The following is a 12,824-nucleotide window of genomic DNA, read 5'->3' as shown; positions in this document are numbered from 1 at the left end:
CTTGAATCCTCATGAAATGTTTCAAATTCTTGTCTCATTGAGCAACATTTATATTAAGAGGTTGCAACTGGATTAGTTTTAAGTTCAAGATTTTCAGATAGTCTTTGAATTTAAACTTCACCATTTCCCATGGATTCTCACCGAAGTTCCAGGCTTGGTCAGATTCAGAGCATTAGTCTGGGATGTGAGTGCAATGACCTTGACATGCCCACCTCTCCTGGGATAATGGTGGTAAGAATGCTGAGATTGCCGTTCATATGGAATTGGAACTTGAACACAATGCCTCAGCAAGCTTCTCCCCCCCCTTACACCAAGGCGTTTTGGAGAAGCTGATGTGGTTTCAGGAGTATGTCGGAGATCCAGCTCCACAATAACCTTCTCACAAGAGGGAAACGATCAGCCTTGTTCATACCAACCCACCGGATTTGTTCCACCTTTGGAATTCTCTATCCCCAGAGGGCTGTGGAATCTCATTGAGCAGTTTCAAGACAGAAAGGCAACAGGTTCTGGAAACTAATGAGACTGAGAGAGACTGCGGGAAAGTGACATTTAAGAGATGATCAGTCATGATCTAGAATGGTGAGGCTGAATGGCCTCTGTCTGTTCCTACTGTCCTGTGGTTAGTGCTGTCATTGGGTGAGGGTAGGGAAGCCCAGTGAATGAGACAAGTAACCTTTCGACTTACTCCATGACTATCACTGGGCTTGGTGCTTGTTACCCTTCAGCCTGAAGAGCTGAAACTCTGCCCTGGTTTAGTTTAAAGCAATGCAAAAGGTCATTGTCTCAAAATCTTCACAAACCCGCTGTTTCCCGGAGTAGATGGTAAACAGCCTGATGGCGTTCCTCGCTGAGTGAGTATCTCCTTTGCACGTTGCTAATCACTTCATGAATATCCTGAACCAAGTGTGGTTTCTATCAATGCAGTGATCGGATTCAGTCGTGCCTCATCACCTGGTCCAATGGTGTCCCCTTGGTAACAGCCATGATTAGCAAACTTTGGACATAGATGGCACGGCGCAAATACTCTTGTGAAGTTTAGATTACAAACGAAATGGAGAGATTAAGTAGATAAGGGCCAACTGCAATGGGTGAAAATGGATTTGTTCTAAGGATAGCGAATGTGGTTCCTACGTTCAAGAAGGGTAGCAGAGTTGGGCCAGGTAATTACAGGCCAGTCACTCTGACATCGGCGGTGGGGAAATTATTGGAGTAAATTGAGGGACAGGAATAAGCAGTGTTTGGAAAGGCATCAATTGATCACGGATTTATTGGAGTGAGATCCTGTCTGACTAATTTGAGGTCTTTGAAAGGTATTGTTGAGGTGAGTGTAGCTGATGTGTTTGACGTGGTTTTCAGTCATGTCTTTAACAGGGACCCAAGTAGAAAGCTGACCCAACAGGTAAGAGCCCATGGGATCCAAGGCAATCTGGCAAAATGGATCCAAACGTAGCTTGTAAATAGGAGACAAAGGGTGTTGGTGGAGGTTTGTTTTTTTGGAAGCCTGTGACCAGTGATGTACCACAGGGATCGATGGTAGGACCCTTGCTGTTTTGTTATGCACATTCATGAACTGGAAGTGAATGCAGTTGGTCTAGTTAGTCAATTTGCAGATGGCACAAAAAAATTGGCAAATTTGTTGATAGTGAGGACGATGATCCCGGGCTACAGTCTGATAGTAAACTGGGCAGAGCAGTGGCAGATAGAACTTAATCCTGGTAACAGTGAGGTGATGCATTTTTTGGAGGTCTGATATGGGAAGGATATAGACAGTGAATAGGCTCCTTGGGAATACTGAGGAGAAAAAGGAGCACCAATGGGCAAATCCATATCCCCCTGAAGGTGTTAGCACAGGTAGACAGGGTGGTGAAGAAGGCGTACAAGATGCTGGCCTTCATTAGCTGGGCAGTAGAATATAGGAACAAAGAATTGTTGTTACAAGTTGGGAAAACGTTGGTTAGGCCACAGATGTAATACAGTGTGCAGTTCCGCTCGCCACACTATGGGAAGCATGTGATCGCACTGGAGAAGGTGCAGAGGAAGCTCACCAGGATGTTGCCTGGGATTGGAAGTCTCAGTTATAAGGAGAGACTGGATAGGCTGGGTTTGTTTTCCCTGGAGCAAAGGAGGCTGATGGGAGATCTGATTGAGGTAAACAAAATTATAGGAAAGATTTACAAGGATGTTGCCAGGGTTGGAGGATTTGAGCTACAGGGAGAGGCTGAACAGGCTGGGGCTGTTTTCCCTGGAGCGTCGGAGGCTGAGGGGTGACCTTATAGAGGTTTACAAAATCATGAGGGGCATGGATAGGATAAATAGGCAAAATCTTTTCCCTGGGGTGGGGGAGTCCAGAAGTAGAGGGCATAGGTTTAGGATGAGAGGGGAAAGATATAAAAGAGACCTAAGGGGCAACTTTTTCACACTGAGGGTGGTATGTATATGGAATGAGCTGCCAGAGGATGTGGTGGAGGCTGGTACAATTGCAACATTTAAAAGGCATTTGGATGGGTATATGAATAGGAAGGGTGCTGGCAGGTGGGACTAGATTGGGTTGGGATATCTGGTCGGCATGGACGGGTTGGGCCGAAGGGTCTGTTTCCATCCTGCACATTTCTATGACTGTATGACATAGGCCTGGGTAGATCGTAAGAATCTTTTTCCCAAGGATAGATCTGTCTAAGACCAAAGGACAGAAGTTTAAGGTGGGGAGTAACTGGTTTAGAGTGGATCTGACGAATTTATTTTTTACCCAGATGGATATAGATATGGAACGTGCTGCCTAAGAGGTTGGTGGAGGCAGGTACACTACATTGAGGAATCACCTGGATGAGCTCTTAACATGCCAGGTCATGGTTGACCATGTGCAGTTACATGAGATTGGTATAGTTTGGTGATTGTTAGTTTGCATAGCCAAGATGGGCCAAAAGGCCTCTTACCTGCTGTATGACTCTATGACTAAATTCGAGCCAAAGATTTGCAGAGCACACTATAAGGGAATAAATTGTCTTTTAAAATAACAAGTATTTTGGGTTCAGTTAAGCTACAATCCCTGTTGTGTTATATGCAGTTATGTCAATTTACCTTTAAGAGACACACTAATGACATTATCGCTGTATCCTGGCATGTGTCCTAAGACTAAAAATATCACGGCCTCACAGCACCAGGGGCCTGGGTTTGATTCCCACCTGTCTGTGTGGAGTTTGCACATTCTCCCCATGGCTGAGTGGGTTTCCTCCGGGTGCTCCGGCTTCCTCCCACAGTCCAAAGATGTGCAGTTCAGGTGAATTGGCCATGCTAAATTTCCCACAGTGTTAGCTGCGTTAGTCAGGGGTAAATATAGGGTAGGGGAACGGGTTTCTCTTCGGAGGGTCCGTGTGGACTTGTTGGGCCGAAGGGCCAGTTTCCACATTGTAGAGAATCTAATCTGATCTAAACTTTATCCCACCTGGAAGCATGTCAAGTATGAGATACACAGTAGCTTTCAAAATAGGTACAGACATAGGCCATTCGACCTTTCTAACTTATTCTGCCATTCAATATGATCATAGCTGATCATTCAAGTCCATACCCTGTTCTTTTATTTTGTCCCATAACATTTAATCCCCTTACTCAAGAGCTATATTGCCTTCTTGCAAACATCCTGTGCTTTGGCCTCAGTCACATTCTATGTCAGGGTGTTCCACAGGCTAACCACTCTCTTAGGGAAGCATTGCTGCTGAATACTTTCTGTTGCAATCTAATATCTGTGTGTACCATTGTGAGCTCTAATAAGCACTTGTTAGATTCTTCAATCCTCTATAGTCCACACCCAGCACGTAATGTTACAGGTGATAATGGAAGGATTGCTGCATCAAATCTGTTGGAGGCAAAATCGCACCAATCCCAAAACAGGAAGTGACAGAGCCGAGAAGTGCAGATCTCCCTCCATCCCAAAAGAGGGAGAGACCAAGATAGAGCTGAAAAAGTGGCATGGAAATGCTTCCAGAAATCAGACATGATTATAAGGCATATTGGTTAAGGGCATGTTAGTTCAGAAAGCCACCACAGATTTATTATGAGCAAATTCAGCTTAACTTGCTGGATTCTTTGTCAAGGTAACACAGAGTGTTGAGGGATATGCATCTAAAGGTGGTGAACATCTGCTTCCAAAATACAGCCAATAGAGTCCACTGCAGAGGGTTTTCAGCAATATTAGTGTTTGTGGGACAAAGGAAACATTAGCAACATGGGTATGGAACTGGTTGAAACACAGTGCAGAGGCAAGCAGTTATTTATTTCCGACCAGTTCCAAGGGAAGGAGTCACAATCTGAGCTAAAGTAAAAAATGTTCAAAATGTATCTACCTGAAAGCGAGAGCATGGAATTGTCCGGAGTTTGCTGGCAGTTTGAGAGATTGGAAAGGATACAAACAAACACAGCAAAGAAATATTGGTAGATTAATAGGAAGGGATAAATTTCTAGAAGCGTCAGAAGTGTTTCTATAGATGGTTAAAAAGGAAAGGAGTTAACAAAGTGAATGCTGATCCATCTGAAAGTGAGGCTGGGGAAAGGAGGAGGTGGGAAGGGAATTGGACAATCATTTTGCCTTCAACAAAAGCAGCAATTGGTGGAAGAACTCAGCAGGTCTGGCAGCATCTGTGGAGGGAAAGCAGAGTTAACATTTTGAGTCCATTGACTCTTCTTCAGAATTAACAGTAGCGAGGAGAACGTCGTATGTAAATGCTGATCTTCGTTGTAGGGAGAAAAATTAGATCTCAGAAATAGTCGCAAATCAGGAAATGGCAGGGAGGGAGGAAATAAAGATATTTCCAATCACCAAATGTTTGGAACTGTGGACTGAAAAGCCCCATGGTCATGATGGACACCATTCTCCGGGTCAAATAGAAGTGAGGTAGTTGGCACATTGGCTCTCATTTACCAACATTCCATTGATTCGGACCCAGTTCCATTAGATTGGAATATAATAATTCCAATGTTTCCATCGAATCCCTACAGTGTGGAAGCAGGCCATTCAGCCTGAGTCCACACCGACCCTCTGAAGAGAATCCCATCTATACCCACCCCCCTACCCTAACCTAGTAACCTTCCATTTTCTGTGGCGAATCCACTGAGACACTATGGGGCAATTGAGCACAGCCAATCCACCCTAACCTGCACATCATTGGACTGTGGAAGGAAACAGACACGGAGAATGTGCAAATTCTACAGTCAGTAACCGGGGGATGGAATTAAACCCGAGTCCCTGGCACCGTGAGGCAGCAGTGCTGACCACTGAGCCACTGTGCTACCCTTTATTCAAGAAGGGAGATGGAAAGCAGAAAGCTAGAGGAGATTTAGATGATCATCTGTCATCCACAAACTGGTGAAAACTACCACGAAAGATCCCACAGCAAAGTATTGTGACACATTCCAAGTAGTCAGGCTGAGAGAGCATGGTTTGGGGAATGATTGAATTTCTTTTAAGAACGGATGTGTGCTGCGGATATCGGGAAATTGTTCATTGTACTGTCCTGCAATCTCAAGAATATGTTTTAATAATCTGCCACAATCGAGGTTTATTAAAGGAATTAAATACTCACGGTGCAAATGTAACGTATTAGCAAGGATAGACGTTTGGCTGGCCAACAGAAACAGAGTGAATGCATCAATGGGTCCTCCTCTGGTTGGAAAGATGTAACAAGTGGTGTGTTGCTGGGAGGACAACTTCCTCATTTATAGAAATGACTCAGATGGAAAGACGGAAGGTTTAGTGACTAGATTTGCTGACAATATAACGACAGGCAGCAAGGTCGGGTGACAAGGATTTGAGGCTATAAATGTAAACAAGCAAAAGGGAAGAAATGTGAACTTGTCCCCTTTGACGGAAGCATGAACAATGCACCGTAGTGCTTCTGTGGTGAGATGGAGCAGAGCTCTGAAGTGCAGAGGGATCTGGGTGTCCGAGTGCATAAATTCTCGAAGGGTAATATTGCAAGTACAACAAATAATCAGGGAAAATCTTGGAATATTACTGTTTAGGGAACTGAATACAAAAGTAGGGAGGTTACATTTCAGTTATACAGGAGACCGGAATAGAGTCATATAGATCTGCAGCTCAGAAAGAGGCCCTTCAGCCCATCACATCCCTGGTGGACCCACACACCCAGTGAAAAACAACCACCATTCTAATTCCTTTTCTCATCCCATTCCCAATACCTGGCCCATAACTTTGTACGGTTTGGCATCACAAGTGCACCCCTCAATACTGGTGGGGGTTTCTGCCTCTCTGTGTCTCACAGGCAGCGATTTTGAGATTCCCACTACCCTAATGTTTTGCTCACATCCCCTCGAAACCTTCTGTCCCTGATGTCATCAGAGAAAATGTCGGACAATCTGGGTCAGTGTCCACTGAGGTTCAGAACAATCCGAGGCAACATGATTGAAACACAAAGTTCAGGTGGACTCAGGATGGATGTGGAGAGGGTAGTATTTCCTCCTGGGGGAGAATTCAGAACATGGGAGGTCAGTGTTTAAAACTGACTCGTTGACTCTTTAACTTATAATGAGATTGTTCACCTTTGAAACTGGCTTCCTCATACAGTTGTCAAAACATAGAAACCTGGAATATAGCGACAGGAGTAGGCTATTCGGCCCTTCAATCCTCTCTGCTATCCCATAGGATCATGACTGATCATCCAACTCAGTCCGCTGTTTTTGCTTTCTCCCCCATAGCCTTTGATCCCTAAGCATTCTATCTAACACCTTGAAAGCATCGAACATTTTGGAAGCAGAGTTTTGAAATATTTTTAAGTAGAGTTGGATCAGTGCTTGATAAACAAGGGGGTGGGTGTCGGGTTAATTGGAGATTGGACAGGAACGTGGTGTTAAGGTTACTGTCAGATGCACTGTGATCCCATGAAGGAGACAGATGGTCTACTCCTGCTCCTAACCCATCTGCTGCCTGCCCCTATGTGTGTATATAATGGGGAGAGTCAGGGCTCTCTTCCAGGATCTGTGGCTTTCCTGCTGAATATAAGTGACACAGACCTGAATGTACGAGACACAGTTTCAACTTTTGTGGACTCCAGTGCCAGGATGCCCTTCCTGAGGTGTGGGGCCCAAAACGTTAAATTTCATCAGCCATTTCCTGGACCACTCTCCTAAACTGTCTAAATCTTTCTGCAGGAGAAAGTGAGGTCTGCAGATGCTGGAGATCAGAGCTGAAAATGTGTTGCTGGAAAAGCGCAGCAGGTCAGGCAGCATCCAGGGAACAGGAGAATCGACATTTCGGGCATAAGCCCTTCTTCAGGAATGGTCTAAATCTTTCTGCAGCCTCCCCACCTCCTCAGAACTACCTGCCTGTCCGCCTTTGTATCATCAGCGAACTTCACCTGAATGCCCCCAGTCCTTTCATCCACATCATTTATGTACAAAGTGAACAGCTACGGCCCCAACACTGAACCCTGCAGGACACCACTTGTCACCAGCTGCCATTCTAAAACAGAACCTTTTATCCCAACTCTCTGCCTTCTGTCAGACAGCCAACCCCCAATCCATTCACATAGCTCACCTTGAACACCATGGGCCCTCACCTTACTCAGGAGCCTCCCGTGAAGCACCTTATCAAAGGCCTTTTGCAAGTCTATATAGACAACATACACTGGGTTCGTTTGCCCGAAATGTCGATTTTACTGCTCCTCAGATGCTGCCTGAACTGCTGTGCTTTTCCAGCACCACTAATCCGGAATCTGGTTTCCAGCATCTGCAGTCATTGTTTTTATCTACTGGGTTTCCCTGGCCTAACCTACTTGTCACCTCTGCAAAGAATTCTAACAGGTTTGTCAGGCACAACCTCCCCTTACTAAACCCAAAGTTAAAAATCACACAACACCAAGTTATAGTCCAACAGGTTTAATTGGAAGCACTAGCTTTCGGAGCGCTGCCCCTTCATCACCTGATTGATCACTATCACCTGAAGGAGCGACGCTCTGAAAGCTCGTGCTTCCAATTAAACCTGTTGGACTATCACCTTGTGTTGTGTGATTTTTAAGTTTGTACACCCCAGTCCAACACCAGCATCTCCAAATTATGATTACTAAATCCATGCTGACTTGTTCTAATCCAACCCTGCACTTGCAAGAATTTAGAAATCTCATCCTTAACGATGGATTCTAAATTTTTACCAACAACCGAGATTAGGTTAATCGGCCTATAATTTTCCATCTTTCGGCTTGATCCTTTCTTGAACAAGGGGTTACAACAGCAATTTTCCAACTATATTCAGGGGTAACCCTCAGGATTTGATAGTGACAGGTACAGAGTGTCAAGCTGCTGTAGGTCAGTATCAGATGGTCAGTTGTCCTCTCCCTGGCCTGAACGGTGTTATATGTTCCTACTCACCTGTCTGCCCAACTCAGGACTGTATCCCCTATTCACTTGTATAATCCTTCTGAAGTTACATTGTAAATAGTCTGTTCAGTTATCTAATGGAATTACTCATTTGGGCAAAACTCAAGCTCACTAACTTCATTTGTTCATTTTGGGTCCATTCATTTGTGCAAAACTCTTGGGTCCAGATTTGTCACTGCCTCACTTTTCCCGTTTTCTCTCTGTCTCTCTCTCACCACGTTATGTGCGTGTCGCTGACTTTGTGTGTGTGTCTCTTTCTGACCGTGTCTGTCTGTCTCTGACTGTGCATTTCTGTCTGTCTCTCTGACTGTGTCTTAATGTGTCTGCCTGTGTCTCTGACTCTCTCTGTCTGACTCTGTGTCTGTGTGCATGTCTGTCTCTTTGACTCTGTCGTTCTGTGTCTCTCTCTGACTCAGTGTGTGTGTCTGTCTCTCTCTGTCTGTGTTTGACAGCAGCAACTGCTGCCTCACTGTTAACCACCCAGTTCAGGGCCCAAGCAATGAAGCTCATAGAGGAAGGGCAAGGGTACAAACAGACTTTATTGAACAGTTCCCTCCTGTACAGAACACGAGTACAGAAGATTGGCGCACAACATTAAAAACAGGAGCGTGAGGGTCACAAACCGAGCCCTCTCCAGCGAGGGCATTGGGGCATGAAAATGGGCACTGACCTGGTCCAGAAACAGATGGATTGGGGGGGGGGGGGGGGGCACAGTGCTGACTGGACAGGCCGGAAAGGGAGAGGGGCATGGTGTTTGGGGACCGGGGGGTGAGGCTCCTCCTCACACGAAGGTGATCCTGGTCCGGGCCTGGTTCACCTGCCAGACGTTCAGCTCCTCGTACTCCTCCAGGGCAGCTTCCACCTGGGCCGGGGTGAATCCCTTGGAAACGCACCGCTGCTCCGCCTCCGAGTATTTGACCACCCGCACTGTCGAGTCACCCAGCATCTCCCGGACGGTGGCGTAGATCACATCCGCAGGCCGCTGCGCCCTGAAACCATACACACACGTGCGCACGGGACTCATCAGCTACACGGTGATCACCCACGGTGCAGGAAGGCAGCACTACTGAGGGACACCTGAGAACCATCTTTTACTCGGCAGCTCCTCACTCCAAGGCACTCCCCTCACCTCAGGCCGCACCATTCACAATCTCAGAATAAAGATCCATTTGTGCTGCTGAACACAGAACTCAAGACTACTTTGTAAATATCTCTCTTCAATCAGGCCCATCAAATCCTCCAGAGAGCGCCCCATCCAGACCCGCACCCACCCTCCCTTTCCCTGTAAACTAGGGAACAATTCCCAACTGCCAATACACCCGGACCTGCACACCCCGGGACACGACAGGCAATTCAGAGTGGCCCCGGCTCCCCCGGCCTCACTCACCCGCTCCGTGCCCCTCGCACCCCCCACCCCTGAACCGAAATGCCCACCTGGTGGCCTGGCCCTTGTCTCCGAGCAGAGAATCCTTCGACATCTCCATCAGCCTCATGGCTTCGTTCACGTCTTCCTTCTCCACCGTGTCGACCAGACGAAGGCGGGCCTGGGGGAGGGGGGGGGGCACAGGGACATGGTCAGAGGGAGCGAGGGGAGTGGGGGAACAACACCGTCAGAGGGAGCGAGGGGGGAACGACACTGTCAGAGGGAGCGAGGGGGGAGATCGACACCGTCAGATGGAAGGAGGGAGGAGATCTACACCGTCGGGGGGGGGGGGGGGGGGACGACACCGTCGGATGGAGGGACCGGGGAGAACGACACTGTCGGAGGGACGGACGGACGGACGGACGGGGGGGGAGAGGAACGACACCCTCAGAGGGAGTGAGGGGGGAAACGACGCCGTCAGAGGGGGGAAACGACGCCGTCAGAGGGTGGGGGAACGACACCGTCGGGGGGAATGACGCCGCCAGAGGGAGCGGGGGGGCGACAGCGTAAGAGGGAGCGAGGGGGGTGAACAACGACGTCAGAGGGGTGGGATGATGCCATCGGGGGAGGGGGCGCGGTGGAGGAACAACACCGTCAGAGGGAGCAAGGAAGGTAAAAGGGAACAGGAGATATACGCGGCAAAAAAGGTGAAGGATAATCCAGAGAGATTCTACATGTGCACTCAGAGGTCAGAGCAAGCGAGCAACTAGAGGGGGAGTAGGGCCCCTTAAGGATCAAAGAGGTCACCGTTGTATTGACCTCATGAGACAGAAGAGATTTTAAGTGAAAATGTGCTGACTTGGGAAACATATCATCATTCCTTCAGCATCGCTGGGGCAACGTCCTTCCTAAGGGCAGTGTGTGGGAAGCCTCACATTCCAAGGATTGTAACGGATCAAGAAGACAGCTCACCTCCAACTTCCCAACGGACAATTCAGCACAGGGAGTAAAACACCGCCCAGCCAGTGATGCTCACTGTCCAGCAGTGGATAAAAAAGGATGAGAAACCTTTGGCAAAAAAGATTGTGCTCTGAACAGTTGCTGTTTCGTGAGACTGATCCCCGGGGAAAGTGTACGGACCCCTGACACAGCAGCGTGTGCCCCTGTAACTCCGGAAGTGCTTGTATTGCAGTAGATCTGAAGCATACTACCTGCACTAACAGCACTTTGCAGTTCCAGGAGCCAGCTTCCCATAACGTCCTCCAACCACCATCTATCACCGTGACTCCCCTGGGAAATACCAGTCAACTCGCTCAACTCAACCGAGACAGACAGAAACCTCCAACGTGCACCAGCGCCTTCTCCCAGGATGATAGACTGCATCTTGGACACTGTATCCATTGGTCAGGGAGCCCTGACGCAACAACATTATTGTCCGGGATAGCACAGAGCACCAGGGAGCCCTGTCCCCACAGCGTTACACCCCGGGATAGCACAGAGTACCAGGGAGCCCTGTCCCAACAATGTTACTCCCCAGAATAGCACAGAGCACCAGGGAGCCCTGTCCCAACAACATTTCTCCCCGGGATAGCAGAGTACCAGGGAGCCCTGTCCCCACAGTGTTACTCCCCGGGATAGCACAGGGTATCAGGGAGCCCTGTCCCAATAATATTACTCCCCAGGATAGCACAGAGCACCAGGGAGCCCTGTCCCAACAATGTTACTCCCCGGGATAGCCCAGATTACCAGGGAGCCCTGTCCCAACAATGTTACTCCCCAGGATAACACAGAGTACCAGGGAGCCCTGTCCCCACAGCGTTACTCCACGGGATAGCACAGAGTACCAGCAAGACCTGTCCCAACAATGTTACTCCCCGGGATAGCACAGAGTACCAGGGAGCTCTGTCCCAACAACGTTACTCCCCGGGATAGCACAGAGCACCAGGGAGCCCTGTCCCAACAACGTTACTCCCTGGGATAGCAAAGTGCCAGGGAGCCCTGCCCCAACAACATTACTCCCCGGGATAGCAGAGTACCAGGGAGCCCTGTCCCTACAGCATTACTCCCCGGGATAGCAGAGTACCAGAGAGCCCTGTCTCAACAATGTTACTCCCTGGGATAGCACAGAGTACCAGGGAGCCCTGTCCCTACAGCGTTACTCCCCGGGATAGCAGAGTACCAGAGAGCCCTGTCCCAACAATGTTACTCCCCGGGATAGCACAGAGCACCAGGGAGCCCTGTCCCAACAACTTTACTCCCTGGGATAGCCAAGTACCAGGGAGCCCTGTCCCAACAACATTACTCCCCGGGATAGCAGAGCACCAGGGAGCCCTGTCTCTACAGCGTTACTCCCCGGGATAGCAGAGTACCAGAGAGCCCTGTCCCAACAATGTTACTCCCTGGGATAGCACAGAGTACCTGGGAGCCCTGTCCCTACAGCGTTACTCCCCAGGCTAGCACAGAGTACCAGTGGAGTCCTGAACCAGTGGCATAGAGCACCAAGTGAAATGGGTGGGTGGGTGCAAGGAGAGAATAATTCCAAAGAGGGTGGATCTGGGTCGAAGGGGTCCATAGAAGAGGGAGAGTCAATGAACTGCAGCCCCACACTGGTCACTGGCATGAGGCTGTCTCAAATTGGTACTAAACCAGGAAGCAGATTCAGCTGAGCAGTGCTCCAAGTGCCCCAGTGCAAGAGGTACCCAGTCACACTCCCTGCACTGTCAGCACTTTAGCACTGGGACAGCCCCAACGGCGTTGGCGAGGGTTGGCTTTTCCATCCATTCAGAGAGTGTCTGAGAGTCTGCACCCTTGGTTCTGCAGACCTTACACCAGAACCGTCTGGTTTTGATGCTTTGAAACCGTGCTGATCTGAAGAGAGCCACCCGCATGACTGGGCCAATGCCAGTCAGATTTCCCAGAGTCCCACCCCTCCGCTAAGACAGCCCACAGGGGGAGAAAAACCACAAGGAGGAGCAGTGGGTCAGTGCTCTGCGGCTAGTGGCTGGATTGGTCTGGGGAGTCCAGCGACCTCACTCACCAGAGCAGTGGAGAGACGCAGGACAGACAGCAGGGTCCG

General features: G+C 48.8%; 1 protein-coding gene across 1 annotated transcript in view; it reads right to left on the bottom strand.

Annotated features, from left to right (window-relative positions):
* Nucleotides 1-8,906: 8,906 nt before the first annotated feature.
* Nucleotides 8,907-12,824, bottom strand: part of mcm7 (minichromosome maintenance complex component 7) — a 37,141-nt gene continuing 33,223 nt past the window's right edge. The window contains exons 14-16 of the mRNA XM_087982861.1: nt 12,786-12,819; nt 9,820-9,929; nt 8,907-9,374 (exon numbers count right to left, since the gene is read on the bottom strand). Coding sequence (XP_087838987.1) covers nt 9,167-9,374; nt 9,820-9,929; nt 12,786-12,819 — 352 coding nt within the window. The 3' untranslated portion in view covers nt 8,907-9,166. The remainder of the gene's footprint in view (nt 9,375-9,819; nt 9,930-12,785; nt 12,820-12,824) is intronic.

Source organism: Chiloscyllium plagiosum, unplaced genomic scaffold, assembly GCF_037043375.1.
Source record: "Chiloscyllium plagiosum isolate Xiang-an unplaced genomic scaffold, Cpla_swu_hap1 HiC_scaffold_44, whole genome shotgun sequence".
In the NCBI taxonomy this organism is placed as follows: domain Eukaryota; kingdom Metazoa; phylum Chordata; class Chondrichthyes; order Orectolobiformes; family Hemiscylliidae; genus Chiloscyllium; species Chiloscyllium plagiosum.
The sequence above is the reverse complement of the archived record's forward strand: the minus strand, read 5'-3'. Positions and strand labels throughout refer to the sequence as shown.